This window comes from Apium graveolens, chromosome 10 (assembly GCF_009905375.1).
Source record: "Apium graveolens cultivar Ventura chromosome 10, ASM990537v1, whole genome shotgun sequence".
NCBI lineage: Eukaryota > Viridiplantae > Streptophyta > Magnoliopsida > Apiales > Apiaceae > Apium > Apium graveolens.
Genome location: NC_133656.1, coordinates 207,495,004 through 207,511,967, shown reverse-complemented (window position 1 = coordinate 207,511,967; position 16,964 = coordinate 207,495,004). Strand labels below are relative to the sequence as shown.

Here is a 16,964-nt window from a genome sequence, read left to right as displayed (position 1 = left end):
CTTTGGGTTCGACATTACTGCAAGAAGAATGGTATTGAAGAAGATTGAAGAACTAAGGAGTGTTAGAGCTAAAGATGCACTCACAAAGACTCTAACCATCCCTTACACAGGAAGAAGAGTGCATCTAAGGCCCTACTGGCTGATGGAGTTCATGGATGACAAAGGTGTGAGAAGATTCTTCAGATTGGAAGACCAATTGAGTATCTCTAGCAATGAGACTCTTTTGAAAATGCAAAAAAAGCTAAATCTCTCAGAGTCTGATGAACTAGAATTCCACAGGAAGCTCCAAAATCAGATTGAAGAAAATAACAGAAAGCTTGGAAGAAGATCCAGACCTTCAAGGAACTAGATAAATCTGCTCAGACTAGAGGAGCATCTTGAAAATGACTGTGAGCTAAACTTTGTACATTTTGCTATTTGAAGCATTTTTCAGTATTACCTACTTTCTTTTAAAGTTGTATGTTTAGGGTGTTTTGTTATCATCAAGTATCTCTTAATTTATGACTACAATTCCAGTAGACATAAATTGGGGGAGATTGTTGTGCATATGTTGTGTACTTGATGATTACATGAACAAAATACCTCGGTATATTTTACTTAGTGAAATAATGTAGCACCCGACGGATAAGAATTTTAGTCCCGACGGATAACTCATTATAGTCCCGGCGGATGATAACCTATTATCCATCGAGTGAGTAGCTTATGTAATAATGAGTCTGTAGCACATTTCTGCATACACCTTTGTATAGATTCTGTAGTAGCATATAAGTCATGTTGACTTTAACTAGATAGGTTGATTAATTGTACATAGATGATGTCTTGTAATTCTGCATAAATGAAATGAAGTCAAGTGCCAAAATAGCTACCGACGGATGATTAACAAAGCCATCGACGGATGATCAAATGGCTATCAACGGATGATCATAAACTCGACGGATGATCATGTACTCAATGGATAAAAAATTCAAATATCCGTTGACAATGACAACATAGTCACATGCGTCGAAGTGTATGCAAATGGAATGAGGAAGCCTATTAACTGGGTAATAGAGAACAAAGTAGCAAAGTATTAGACTCGATAGTTTTTATTATGATCCTGTCTTATCACTTTGTAATCTTGGTATTATATATGAACCAAGAAGTAGCAAATAGAAACAAGTATCTGAGATACAAAAAGTGAGAAACATTTGTAAGCAGAATTCTTAGCATTTCTCTATATTCTCAGTAGGTCAACATTTGTAAGCAGCTGTGAGCATTAAACAGAGTTCTCTCGATATATATAATATATCTCTGGTGGAATCATTCAAATCCACAAGAAAGTTTTTAAAAACTCTTGTTTTTAATTACTTGTGTTTTGATTCACTTAAGTTTTTATTCCGCATTGTGCTAATCAATACACTTATATTTATATTTGAGTTAGAACATTTTATTTCACGAAAAAGTTTCAAAAATTCCATTTAACCCCCCCCCCCTTCTGTAATTCTTGTCATATTGTCAAGGGACTAACAATATTATAATTATATTATCCTTATTTGTTGAGATTAATTATATATTAGTTGATTTGGCAAATTGAAAATTATGTGCGTTATATATCACAAAAACTATAATTTGTGTTTAATAAAATTCTTTATAGGCCAACAAAATTTTAACGTTTGTGGATGTTTATGTGGTGTTAAAATGAGAGTCACAAAATTTATTGATTATTTGGCTTAAATTGTCGGTAAATTTGATTATTTGTAAAAAAGAAGTTAACAAAAACATTAATGTACTGAGTCATGTTTCATCCTTTTTGAGCGAGTAAATTTCTCTTTTTATTCCGTTAATTACTTTTTTTACTCTTTCGGTGCTATTTTTATAATTTTTTCATAAAAAAATTATTTGAACTAATTTACATGAATCATCAATTACTTAGAAGAATACTCTCGTCATATATTTAATATTTTAACAATCTGAAAATCATAAATATAAAAAATAACAATTACAATATGAGCAAATCCTTATGATAAAAAAGTTAAAAAAAATATTACTAAATAATGTTCTTAAAAGCCGACACCCTTATGCTAATATACATTATTAGTATTACATAATCATTAACATAAGAATTTTAAATTTATGTGTTATATATTACATAATCATTAACATAATCTATTATCTTTATAATATTGCAATATCAAGTTTTTAGGGAAACATTTTATTCGAAATTAATGTTTTGCCCATATATTTTAAAAAATATCAAAAATAGTTGTTGTCGTTAGAAATCGAACATATGTCAACTATTTGCAAATTAAACACATCAACCACTTGAGATAGAGACACTTTTGGTTAAACTTTTAAAACATTAAGTATTGAGTTAGAACTTATTTATTTACACGAGATGTCTTGCCTTGCATTAAATTTATATTTATTTTAATATCTATATAAAATCTGTTATCTTTATAATCTGCAGCATTAAGATGTCTACTATTTGCAAATTAAATACATCAACCAGTTGAGCTAGAGACACTTTTGGTTAAACTTTTATAACATTAACTATTGAGTTAAAACTTATTTATTTACACGAGGTGTCTTGCCTTATATTAAATTTTATATTTATTTTAATATTTAAATAAAATATAATGATTTGAGACTTGATTGAATAACCCATTTCGATATGCTAACTTTACACTTATAACAAACATATGACTTCAACCAATTGAGCTAAAAGCTCATTTGGTTAAATTTTAATAAAATCAAGTATTGAGTTACATACTTCTTTCTTTATTTTGGGTGACTAAATTATATAATTTAATATTTATATATAATAAAATTATTCTAAGACTTGGGTAATTAGCTGATTACAATATAATAACTTTACATTCATGTGCAATAACGGGATTTTAATTTTTTTAATTTATACATTCAATAAATAACTTCTTGTTGATAATATATTATCATATTAACTTGTTGATAATATCTTACCATATAATAATAATTTATTAATTATCAAAAATCGGGTAATTAACTCACATCGAGATACTAACTTTATACTCGTGTAACAACTAATGGTATAATCAATCTGAGTCGATTTGAAAACTATCAGGCTCGTACTCGATTAAAAATGTTCGGGTTCGAGCAAGAGCTCGAGTTCAACCGAACTTTAAATTTCAAACTCGAAATTCAGGTCGTAAAAGTTCGACAGGTTTAATTTTTTTAGGGAAAACATATAATTCAAAATTAATATTTTACGCCCTTATTTGAATAAATATGGAAAAATATTATTGGCTTGTAGAATTGAACATGTGACACCTATATCTAAACGTGTGACTTCAATCGATTGAGCTACAGGCTCGTTTGATTATATTTTGATAACATCAAGTACCAAGTTATATATTTGTTTCTTTATATGGGATGGCTAAACCTATATAATCTAATATTGATATATAATAAAATTATTCTAAAACTTCAGTAATTAGCTCACTATAATATATTAAATTTATACTCATGTATAACCACGTGATTTTAATTATTATTTTTTATTTATAAAAAAATTACAAATATTAACTAAATAATTTGTTTATATTATGTTACCATATTAACTTATTGATAATATATTACCATTTAATAATAATTTATTAAATATTGAGACTTGGGTAATTAACTCACTTTGAAATACCAACTTTACAACAACTAAGGATATAATCAAGTCGAGCCGAGTCGAAAACTTTCAGACTTGAACTCGATTAAAAATGTCCGGGCTCGAGCACGAGCTCGGTTTCGCCCGAGTCTTAAATCAAAAATGAAACTCGGGTCGTAAATAGTCCGGTAGTCTCAAGTTAGGCTCAAAAACTTGAATCAATTTCACCAAATATTGACAAAAACTCAAAATATGATAGGTTATGCTCGAATTCGATTCTAATAAATTTATAAAATATTAATAAAATATTAAATATCGAGCTAGAGGCACAAATGAGCTAACTAGCTCAACAAGTCACAGTGACAATACTGAGGTTAAGCAATGATCAAATGAAATAATTTTAAGTTATCAAGTTTCTTTATAAGCAATGATTAGAATTGGATATTCAATTTTTATTTTAAAAACCACTAATCAGTCACGCACCAACCCCGAGTAAGGCACACATCTATGCTCTAATTATTGGATCCAATGCACACATTGTCCAAACATGACCACCAATCTGGTCCGACCACAAATCTGGTCCACATTTATAAAACAATCCAATTCTATAACAATAACATAATAAACAATGTAAAACAGTAAATAGAATCATAAACAACATTGATTTTCAAGCATAAGGTGATTCACAATCATCAATAGGATATAACAAGGTAAGTACAAAGATTGGCTATCAGTCAGTAAAAGAATCACATGATAGAAGAATCAAGGTCTCGTGATTATAAGGATTAGTATTTTGATGTATAAGGTATGAAGGTTTGAATGTTAAATAATTTTGGTTTATTTATTTTGTATGTATTTGTGGAGTAGCATCGTATGTCTGTGGTTTGTATCTGGTATTCAACAATCAATGGTTTACAAAGAATAAGGCTTACGGCTCAAAGATCAATAACTGTAATCAGGGTTTAGGGTTAAATGCTTCAAAGCACTTGCAATATAAAACAAAACTATTCCAAACAAGTATCAAGATAGTTTAGAAATCACTTGCTATATATCTCGAGAAAGGTTCAGAAGTACTTTCCTTATCTCGATTCAAAGCACTTGCAATATAAAACATAACTATTCCAAACACGTATCAAGATAGTTTAGAAATCTCTTGCTATATATCTCGAAAAAGGTTCAGAAGTATTTGCCTTATCTCGATTCGATAAAGCTTCTCTTGCTTTTGTTCACTGACTCTAACTCACTGACTATCTGCTTTCCTTTCCTACGCCTCGCTTCTTCTGCTCATACATCACAAGTATCTATCAATACTTATTCCCATCTTATTCTATTCGTTACAAGCTTCTACCTACCCTTCGTTTTACCCAAATCCGACTTACGGATTGAAAGTTACGATTAAAACAGTTAAACAATACACATATAAGCATATCGTACACCAATCAGATCACATATAACATATAACACGTAAGATATTTGATAAAAATACATTTTCAAAGAAGATTCGGGGTTAAAATATTTTTCCAGATATTTAATACGAATTTTTAAACATTTTTCGGAATTAAAACGGGTAGTTGAATCATTTATAAATAATTAACAAGGTTCAATTACCCGAATCTGGCTTTAAAATCATTTTATAATAATTATCGAGCCTTGAAAACAATTTAAAATAATATTTTAAAACTCGAAATTATTTTTCAGAATTTTTAAATCAAAAAAATTATTAAATCTAATTAAATAATCAATTATTAATTAATTAATAATTAATTAAATCAATTAATATTCAAATTTATTGACCAATTAACTAATTAATTATGAACTAATATTAATTAATTAAATAATTCAGATTTCTTTTTGAATTAAAAATAATTTTTGAAATTAAAATAATGATTTTTGGAATTTTTAATAATTAAAAACGAATTTCTGAAATTAAAATAAATAAAAAATATAATTTTTATAAATTTTCAAAAAAGAAATCCTATTTTTTAAATTTTACAAACTACATGGACCTAACTGTATCTTCTTTAAAACTTCGGGGACCAAACTGCAATTTTGCAGTGGTCGTCGTCATTTTCGCCGGATGTCGTCGAAGAACACGATTCTGGCCACCTCAGGTCACCAAACTCTTTAGAATTGATCTACTGGCTACCAGAAATTTGTACATGCAATCAAAACACAAAACCAATCACAGATTTGGCCATAAAATGAACAAGAAACTCGCCGTCGACGGCGAGTTTTGTTTTCTTCGATTTGGTCGATCCAAGAATCCTCACATTATTTCAAATACATAAATCGACTCCTGGAATCATTCTAAACACGATGGTATCAACCAAATTCATCAATAACCCCTGGGGAAGAAACCCCCAAATTTTAATTAAGAACATTCAAACTGCCTAAAAACCCTAATTTCATAATTTGAAATTAAAATACATATTTGAGCATGTTTCCAAATGACTATTATGACATGCAAAAATGATCAGAATCAAATTATCTACAACATGCAAGCATCAAATCAGACAAACAACACCAAAATCAAAAATTCATAATTCAACCCAAAATAATTAGAATTTAAATACTATATAAAAAATTACCTTTTGATTCTTCAGCAGTATGGTTAGTAGAATCTGATAGTAGGTTTCAAGAGCTTTTTTTTTACTACTAGAATTCCAAAATCCGATATCGATAACGCCTTCAAATTATAGTTTAATTCTCAAGAATATTATGAATATATTGATTTTCTCTGGAAAAATATATATATTTAACTGACTGCAAATGATTTTCTGTACAAAACAAAATACGGTAAAGGCTATTCATATTACAGAATATTGGTACCCCGTTGGATCATATCAGATATAAAATATAATGTATATTTGATAAAACAGATCCAAATTGGTACCGCTTTTAGGATAACCAAAATTATACATTTTGTAAATACATACTTTGTCTCAGCGCTTTGATTACACGAATTACGAGAAGATAATATAATAGTTTAATCAAAATATCCCGTTTCTCGAAATTATGGGTTTTATCGATTTACCGAAACGAATATTGTATCGAAAATTTTGTGTCGGGACCCGCACATGGAAAACCGTACTCCGGATCAAAAAAGTCAATACATGGAAAATTCTCGTAATATCGCAATTAGGTTAGTAAAGAGTTTTCTCGAAACTTTCGGGTTGTAAAAACGTAAAAACGGTTGAAGTCGGTTGGTTATTATACAAAATAGTTTATAAATACTCGGGAAAATAATGTATTAAATCCATAAATCATTTATAAAACCATATAACATCATAAAAATAAATAGAAAAATATCACAATTATCTACACTTTATTTTGGACATATAAAAATTAAAACACTCAAATTTTATCATATTTAAATATCCAAACACAGATACCAGTTCAAAGATAATTCACCAAAAATTCACATAATAATCACATAAATGTTATTTATTGATAAAAATAATTACACGATATATCCCGGATGTTACAAGATATGTATTTGAGAATATATTATAGTGATGACCGTATTGATATAGGTCATACATGGATTGTTTTATAATATAGGGATTAATATAGCGTATTTTAATCGTTGACGACTTTTATTACTAAACTAGTATAAAAGCCCGTGTGAGGCAAGAGCCTTCATATATATTAAAATATTATTTCGAACAAATTTGTATTTATACACATATAATTTTTTAATACGATAAATGATTTATTTTAACTTTTTACTGTATTGTCTCATTTTTTTTTCTTTTAATACATACTATTGAAGCGGTATTGGATAACGTAAGTGGTGAAAGCTTATTTTTTTATAGTAAAGTTCGATTTTAACTTAGCCCGATAATTTTGAGATTAGATATTTATTGTAAGCTATATGTTAATAAAATAATTAAAAACTATATCATTATAACAAAAATATTTAAAGTTTGTTTGTAAGGATATGCATTGTGTCACTTCGGGGTCAGGGAGTACAATTCCTGCCCCTGTTTCCTAACGCACCTTGAATCTTAAATGAGAATTCTTTTTATTATCGATTCCCGCCGGAACGGGGATTCCCACGGTGATGTGGAGAAATAATTTAAAATAATAATTTTATATTTTTAGTATATTTTTTAAATAAAAAATTGTCTAATAATTCGTAAATATAAAAATATTGATAATATCTCATATTTTTAATATCAAATCATATTAAAATTGATTTATAATGTAAATGAATGAAAAATTAAAAATGTGTATTATATTATAATGTAAAAAATTGATCAATAAAATTATAGATTATTTTAAAATTGTTATAATTTTTTAAATACTGTTTTATAAAAAATTATTTAATAAAATATATTAAAATATATATAGATAATATATATATATATATATACTAAGAGAATTTATAAGTATGAAGTGAGTGAAACAAATTGGAAATGAATATGAGCTGAGTGAAACAAATATGAGGTGGTGACATTTTTAAAATTTTATAATGAAACTACAAAAACTAAACAAAAAGGAGACATATAAATAATATAAACCAATATTTTATTTACTCAAAAAATAAAGTAGTAAAAGAAGAATTTGATAAAAAGAGAGGATTTAGTTTATCTAATAAGAATTTTAAAATAAGAAGGGATGTTATGTAGCATAATCGTAGTGCTATGAAATCTTTGATTAGAAGATTTGGGGTTTGATTCTTAGTGCACACAACAATATACCTAATTTTAGCTAAAATTGTGCGAGAAATCGTATTTTTATAATTTTCCAACATAAAAGACCAAAATTGTAATTTTACCACCATTAAAATGGTTCAATTTTAATATATAGAAGGAGATATAGTTATAAATTAAACTATGAAAACTAAAAAACGGGAGTTACATAAATAATATAATGCAACATAAATAATATAATGCAACATTTTATTTATTCAAAAGTTAAAATAATAGAAAAATATTACAATAGAAAAAGTTGATGTGATTTATCTAATAAGATTTTTAAAAAGGATGTAATGAGATATGTAGTATAATGGTATTGAAATGTACTTAACAATGGAAAGGTAAGAGTTCGAATCTTGGTGTATATAAAAATTCTTCTTAATTTTTACTTAAACTATATATGGGTGTTATTTGTGTAATTTTTTAAAATAAAAGGTTAAAGTTATAATTTCACAGCAATTTGCCCTTGGTTGCCCTTTAATATATAGAAGGAGATGATTTTCAACCTTTCTCCATATACTAACTTACTAATATTATTAATTTATTTCTAAAATTATTTTTATAAATTTGACTCAATTGTCATAAATATTTGTTCAAATTTTTAAATCCTTGTAGAATTTTATGAAATAATTCTATGCCATTTTTCGTGATTAATATGATTATATTTCTATAAATATTATATAATGGATCCAATCAAATAATATAATTTAGTGTATTTATATATATTAATTAATTTAAATTTAATATATGTTTTTGATAATAAATTGAGATAAAATATATCTATTGAACTATTGTATATATTCCATCGTAAATGTATACTATTTAATTTTAATTTGATTAACCATGTTTCATATCGTGTGTATTTAACAAAATATTACATATATGTTAATTAAATAATATTATATAAAAATATGATACAAAATAGGAAATGTAAAAAAAATATGATTATAAGTTATTAGTAAGTCTCAGTAATAGAAATACCGAATATTTATTCGTTTAAAGATCATATATGATTTAAGTAGTACAATGGTTAGAGATCTTGTAAAACAATTGTAAGACCTATGTTCGATTCCCTAGAAAAAATATTTTTTCCCACTAAATAACACATATAAAGGGATAAAATAGTTATTGCAATGAGAATAAAAAATCTCATGAATTTTATCAACATGTTCAATTATATATATAGAAGAGAATAGATAGATTATAATTCTCTTTGCACTTTTTTAAAATAATATTTTATAAAGGTAAATTACAATATGTATCCTTTTGGGTTTTTTCAATATCAGTTCGGTATTAATCATTTGATTATTTGTATTTTGCATCCCATATTTTTTAGGCGGCACATTTTGCACCCGTTTCATTGTTGTTTCCGTAAAATATTATTTTTTTGTATTTTTTGTTTTTGTTCAAATTATTTCAAATATTCTTAAATTCTTAAATTTTTGAAAAAATGTAAAAAAAATTAGTTGAAGGTCAGAAATGAAAAAAAAAAATCAACGGTTCAGATATAAATTGGGTAGAACTTTAACAGTAAAAAATACAATAAAATATCGTTAAATTACTTCTTTATCCCTAAGTGATTTAATGGTAACGTCAAAAATAAAAATAGCACCTAAATGATATAAAGTATAATTATTGAAATAAGTAGGATTAAACTGATAATATTTCAAAATAAATAGGTGCACTATACAATTAACTCGTGTTATACTTATAGTCAAGCTCACAAGAGATGAAGAGTTATGAAAACAAAGACGGCACAAATAAGATAGGCAGAGGAGCAAGGACACAATACAACACTGCCCGTTTGTTTCTTCTTACAACTTCACTCCCGTGTTTTCTTCGTATCTGCTTTCCCCGTTTAATTGGGCCATTTTTATTCAGATTGCTATTATTTTTGCACTTTATCCTCAGAAATAAATTTGTACGTGATCAATGGCTCGTATTAAAATCGAATTACGAAAATTAATCAGAAGGTCTGTACTTAAAAGAAAAACTTATCTCGGAAATGAGGGATATCAATGTTTGTCACCGGTTAGTATTTAATTTCTTGAATTTTCGGATGTATGTTATAGTATTTATAATCTCTGAAATAACGTAAAAGATGGCTTTTAATTTTTCGACTAGTAAGTAACGCCATAATTATTTACTCTCTCTCTCTCGTTCTTGAATCCTTCTCTCTCATATTGCTGTTGCATATGCACTGTTTTTTTAATCTTCATAAACTACAATGCAACAACAGGCCGGCTCTTTTAACCCAGATGAGTTTTTTTAGCTTCTTTTCACTGTCTTCTTTCTCTTCATGTTGATCCTCCCCTGTTTTACTAGCTATCCAATCTTCTTTACTCGGCTGTAACTACAATGGTTCCATTGTCATGGAATTGGAAGATTCCTGATTTTTTATGACAGTGTTTTCTTATTTATGTTTTATACATTTCTGTAATCTACATTTGGACTATGTCATTCCAGTGATATCTAAATAGGGTCAGGTAGCAGATTGAGAATCAGGATTCTACAATGTCGACTTCACGGAAGAGGGTGAATGCAAGTTCCTCTTCGTCTCAGACTTCACGGTCAAGTGATAAGCCAACCAGAGATTTACGATCAAGCAAGGGAAACTTGAGTTTTAAGCATGAAAAAGACGGAGTTAATGTGCAGGTTGTGTTGCGTTGCAGGTGAGTTGTTAGACCATAGATGCTTCAGTTTTAATCACGTTTCTTTGTGTGTCTGCTGACAATGGGTGAATGCATGCATTCATGTCTAGGCCCTTGAGCAATGAGGAGATGAAGGCAAAGACGCCGGTGGCTGTTTCCTGTAATGAACTTAAAAGAGATGTCACGGTATTCCAAAACACTGGAACCAAACAGATTAATAAGACATTTGTGTTTGACAAGGTCTAACATTTTATAAGTGTCCTTTCTTAACTAGGCATGATTAGTTATCTTCAATCGGGTACATATGATTGATAAAGTATTTTGTTTATATATTGTTTGTCTAGGTATTTGATTCAAATTGCAAACAAAAAGACTTGTATGATCAAGTTGTTGCTCCTATAGTTAATGAAGCTCTAGAGGGCTATAATTGCACTATCTTTGCATATGGTCAGACTGGAACCGGAAAGACTTACACGATGCAAGGTGAAGGAAGAAAAGATGGGGTATGCTTGTTTCTGGAATGAAATAATAATATGTGTTTGTTAAAGATAGATGATCTAGTTAAGCCACTCTACTAGAACCTTTAAGACGGTTGGTAACTCAATGTAGTACTGTAAGACCGCTGGTAACTCAATGTAGTACGTGAGCTCTGGTTTAAAAAGTCAGTTTTATGTCTGTGTCAGTCATTAGGTCTTAATTTGCTCCTTTATGTGTAGAAGGGAGGAATACATATGGATGCAGGGGTCATTCCGAGAGCTGTACAGCAAGTTTTTGACATCCTTGAAGCTCAGAAGGCTGACTACAACATAAAAGTGTCGTTTATAGAGCTCTACAATGAGGAGGTAACAGATCTTCTTGCACCAGATGAGGGACTGAAGTGCTCTGATGGCAGAATAAAGAAGCCAGTAGCTCTTATGGAACATGGCAAAGGGGCTGTGTTTGTTAAAGGCCTTGAAGAGGAGGTAGTATACACTGCAGATGAAATATTTAATATATTGGAGAAAGGGACCGCAAAAAAGTGTATTGCAGAGACAGATGTTAACAAACAAAGTAACCGCTCTCACTCTTTATTTACTGTCACAATTCATATCAAGGAATGTAGTTCAGAAGGAGTTGAGCTTATCAAATGTGGAAAACTAAATCTCGTTGATCTTGCTGGTTCTGAGAATATACTCCGCTCTGGAGCAAAAGAGGTATAAAACTTTTAAATACCAAGATATAGAACTATCCTCTCCCTGATATGTGGTTTCTGCCAGTAAATACTTGACCAATGACCATTGTATTTAATGGCAGACTCCTCATATGATGACAGTTCATCTGCTATCTAATTTTTTAACCTGTTGGGATATTGATATAAGTTGACTAATGTATGCTTTCTTTTCATTATAAATACAGGGACGAGCAAGGGAAGCTGGCGAAATCAACAAGAGTCTCCTTACACTTGGTCGGGTTATCAATGCACTAGTTGAGAACTCGGGACATGTTCCATACAGGTTCAAACCCTATTTTGCATATGACCAAGTATGCAGCATATAAATAATGCTTAAAGCGATTTGACAAAACCTATACTATATGAAATTTCAGGGACAGCAAATTAACTAGGTTGCTGAGAGATTCCTTAGGAGGAAAAACTAAGACATGCATAATTGCCACAGTTTCACCATCTATAAACTGTCTGGACGAGACACTCTGTAGTCTTGATTACGCACACCGTGCTAAAAACATCAAAAATCGGCCAGAGGTTAGTGTCGTCCTTCTTTGTTATACAGTATTTTAAGTGTTATTATCTAATATTTAATGGTTTTATTCTTCTGAATTGCTAATATTAAAGTTGCAAATGCTATTTGTAGGTTAATCAAAAGGTGATTAAATCAGCAATGATCAAAGATCTGTACACAAAGATAGACCGTCTTAAACAAGGTACCTTGACAACTTTAAAGATTATGTTCTTAAAGAATCATATAACTGATGGCCTTTTTTAATTTTTTTATTTTGTTTTAGTTTCTCATCAGGTATGCTTACAACTCATCTCACATCTTGTCATAAAACCGTCTTTTTGGTTGTTTTTTTTTCACTTTTTTTTGCTTTTGCTTCTTGTCAGAATTACATGTTACAAGGGAGAAAAATGGAATCTATATCCCGCATGATTGTTATCAGAGTGAAGAAGCTGCCAAGAAGGTTCATAAGAAGCCTCATAAGTAGATTATACTGCTCTTGTTTCATTAGCAAACAATATTACAACATTTTGAAAAATTGGACTTTGCATTCTAAAAGTAATTCTACGCAGGAAATGGCTGAGAAATTAGAGCGCATGGAGCTTAATTTAGAGTTTAAAGACAAGGTATGTGCCATCTTCTTGTAGTCATCGCAGCTTTAAAATCTTCTAGTCTGTTCAAGAGTGCTGAGAACCAAATAACTTTCTGAGCAGCAACTAATAGAGCTTCAAGAACTCTACATTTATCAACAACAGTTAACAGACAACTTGAAAGATAATCTTGAGAGGGTTCAGGTATCCAATCATCAAAATCACAATTAAAATCTCAGATTTTTTGTTGGATGAGATTCTATCATTACCACAGACAAAGCTATCTAAAGCTGCTCATGTTCATGTTTTTTACTACAGAGACAACTTGAGGAAAGTAAACATGCTTTCTTTGATCTCGAAAAAAGTTGCAGACAAGCCAATGATACAGTTAAAGAGAAGGATTACTTGATATATAATGTCCTTAGTTCTGGTGCGTAAATTGCCTTATATTCCATTAGAACTTTATTGAGCTGGTCGAAACTTTTAAGTTAAGAATCTCAGCTCAACTTCAGATTCTTTTTCTTCTGCTTGAATTTTCTCTTCTTCTGAGTTCATCTTCTTGTTTTTCTATCTATTTAAGACAAGTGGTTAAGTGACTCGGCGATGATTGTTATTCTTTCTCAGAAAAAGCTCTTACTGAACGAGCATTTGAGCTTCGAGCTGATCTGGAGACTGCATCATCCGAGCTATCCAGATTGTTTGCGCAAATTGGTTGATTTTTAGCTTTCTACTAAATAATGATTTTATCAAGCTATATATATAAAGGCATTAATTGAGGCCCTGAGCCTGATTTATCTTTTCATGTCTTTTCAACAGAAAGGAAGGACAATATGGAAAATGGAAATAAAGCTCTAATCCAAAGCTTCCATACTCAGTTAGCTCAGCAGCTTGAGATTTTACACAGTGTTGTTGAAGTATCCGTTAAAAAGCAACAAAAGCAATTGAAAGATATTGAAATAAATGCAGATTATTTTGTCTCAGATAAGGATAAGGTAAAAAATTTGGAATCAAAATTGTGACTCTCATAGCTTTCACTGGAAAATAATTAGTAATCGTCCTGACATATGGATAGGCAACTGAAGAGCTGCGCGTACAACTTAGAAAGCTAAAAGACATATATGGATCTGGTATTAAGTCATTATCGAATTTAGCTGGTGAACTTGATGGATCTTCCCAATTAACCTTCAACAATATAAGCTCAGAATCTTCAAAACAGTCTTCAACTTTTGAAGATGTGAGCAACACTTTTCGTCTAAATGAACCTTCTTCTACTTGTTCCTCATCATGGCTGACTCTCCACTGCGCATCTTTTTGTTTTACAGCTAATTAAAGAGGTCTCATCAGAGGCCAATGCAGTGCTCAATGATTTCCAGAGTAGCCTCACTAGTCAAGAGCAAACTATTGCATCATATTTAGAGCAACAACATGAGGTTTGCGACTAGAGTTCAGTTCTCATACATTAACTTTGAGACGTTTAGCTATTTTTCCAGTCTGGAGTAATACTTGATACCTATAACTTCTTTCGCATATTGCTCCTCTCTTCTCAGCATCATGCCAAAACGTACCAGACAACTCAAACAGTTTCGAGAACTATATTGAATTTCTGCAAAATGCTTAGCACATACATCTCTAAATTAACTCTAATTGTCGAAGAAGAACAAAAAATTGATGATCAGAAGTTATTTGCTCTTAAGAAGAACTACGAGGTATGTGTTCAGTAGGAAACTTTTTTCCTTATGCTTTAGAGCCTTCATAGACTCTTTTAATATTCTACATTTTCCTTTCATTTAGGAGTATGCTGATTGTGAAGAAAGGCAACTATTAAACATGGTTGCAGAGCTTTTAGCAAGTTCAAATGCTAGGAAAAAGAAATTGGTACTTTGCACCCCTTTTTGTCAGTGGCTTTGTTGCTCACCTCTGCACTGCGATCTGTATGAGTTAAATTTTATCTTTATTTCCATGAAGCAAGTAATTATCTTTTAATTCAGGTACAAACAGCAGCAGATGACCTTCGGGACAGTTCCACTAGTAGAACAAGCAAGCTTCAAGAGGAAATGTCAAACATCCAAAGTTGCACATGTTCTGCACAAGAAGAATGTACAAGTTATACAAGTAAAACTGAGAGACAATATCTCGAAGATACTGCCACAATGAATATTGCGAAGGATAAGATGGATAATGGCTTTATGTTATGGTACAAGGAAAATTAACCATACAATTACCATTATTATATCTAATTCTTTACTATCCGCATTTCTATATTTAGCAAGTATTCTCGTTATTATCTGTTATCTGACTTATTGCGGATTTATCTGCAGCATGAAGAAGGCAAAAACAGTTTCAGAACGATGGAACCAGGCATATGAATCCCTCCTCCGCCAGCAAAGAAGCAATGTCGACTCCATTGATTCCATCATCAAGTAAGCAGATATTTTTCAATTGTTTGCTTCTAGTAAACGTAGCTATTGTAATTTTTAAGTTATTAATCCGCAATGTGATTTCTTAGAGTTGGCAAGGAATCCAATCAAAAATTGTATGCTCATCTCTCCACGGTTGCACTTTCCACACTTGAGGAAGCTGATACTGCCAACAACAATTCCCTTTCTTACATTGAGTGTAAGTTACAGATTAAGGATGATCCTTCACACATGGTGTTAATGCCAAACTAATTAGTAACTAATATTTAAGTTATGTACTGAGAACCGACTTTTCTTCAGATTTACTGGGCCTTGATCATAAAGCATGTCAGAATATTAATTCCCTTACAGATCCCTGTCAAGAGGATTTGACAGACATGAAAAGTGCACATTCTCAAAAAATTGTTGAGATTAGAGAAATTTCAGAGAAGTGCCTAGTAAATGAATACATGGTGGTAAGTGCATCAGAAAATGCTTTATCATAACTCTCGTTTTCTTTGATTCAGATCGATAACTTCTAAATTTTTATAATTTCTTATATCTGTCGTTACTGATGATTTATTTATGTGTATACTCTCAATTTCTAATCACCAGGCGGAAAATCATTCTTGTCCGACAACAGTTAAAACATATAATCTTCCTAGCATGGCATCCATACAAGAGCTCAGGACTCCTGCATTTGAAGAGCTTCTAAATATTTTCAGAGGAGCTGATTATTCAATTAAACAACCAAATCGGAACCCGGAGGCTGCTGCTACTGCTGCAATCAAATCCTTAGACTCCACATATCCTCTTACTGCTACAAATTAACGTTTGTGGCGGAACGTTAGAGGACTGTAGGTAGATGTAAGAAACATTACATACATTACTTTACAGGAAGAATACATCTATAGAACTATACAATAGCTACACTACACAAGTAGTGTTCTTTAAAGAGTCCAGAATAATTTAGCAAAAAAAAAAAAGAGTCCAGAATAGCATGGATTAAATATTAAGACACAGTCGACACTCATCATTTTTTTTCTATCTACAAACTTAATAAAAGGTAAAATAGGAAAATTTTACTGACACTTCACGTCATGTATACTTATTGAGTATCGATTTGAATTCGATTGGTAAACTGTTATTTTTCGGCATTTTTATTTAGATTTGTGAATAATAGTTGGAAGGTTAAACTATATTCTAAGTTGTTAGTTTGTACTAGCACCTCTATTTGTTAGTTTGCAAATTTTCTGATGATAGCAGAATGAGAATAATTCAACAGAATGATTCAAGAAA

The 16,964-nt window shown here is 30.3% G+C and overlaps 1 protein-coding gene across 1 annotated transcript; it reads left to right on the top strand.

Annotated features, from left to right (window-relative positions):
• The first annotated feature begins 10,790 nt into the window (after positions 1-10,790).
• Positions 10,791-16,750, top strand: LOC141693052 (kinesin-like protein KIN-5D). Its single transcript, XM_074498042.1, has 22 exons — positions 10,791-10,985; positions 11,075-11,204; positions 11,309-11,467; positions 11,684-12,157; positions 12,360-12,457; positions 12,549-12,705; positions 12,815-12,884; positions 13,066-13,142; positions 13,252-13,305; positions 13,393-13,473; positions 13,588-13,699; positions 13,894-13,980; positions 14,086-14,261; positions 14,342-14,503; positions 14,592-14,699; positions 14,817-14,975; positions 15,061-15,144; positions 15,258-15,463; positions 15,588-15,689; positions 15,776-15,885; positions 15,987-16,141; positions 16,281-16,750. Exons 1-22 carry the CDS (start codon positions 10,828-10,830, stop codon positions 16,494-16,496), a joined length of 3,135 nt encoding a protein of 1,044 aa, XP_074354143.1. The 5' UTR covers positions 10,791-10,827; the 3' UTR covers positions 16,497-16,750.
• The last annotated feature ends 214 nt before the right edge of the window (positions 16,751-16,964 follow it).

Excerpts from the sequence above, each read along its gene's own strand:
- LOC141693052 (XM_074498042.1), top strand. The coding sequence starts at position 10,828 with ATGTCGACTTCACGGAAGAGGGTGAATGCAAGTTCCTCTTCGTCTCAG. Across the intron at positions 11,468-11,683 it reads GTGAAGGAAGAAAAGATGGG|GGAGGAATACATATGGATGC; the intron begins GTATGCTTGTTT and ends TATGTGTAGAAG. Across the intron at positions 13,143-13,251 it reads GTGAAGAAGCTGCCAAGAAG|GAAATGGCTGAGAAATTAGA; the intron begins GTTCATAAGAAG and ends AATTCTACGCAG.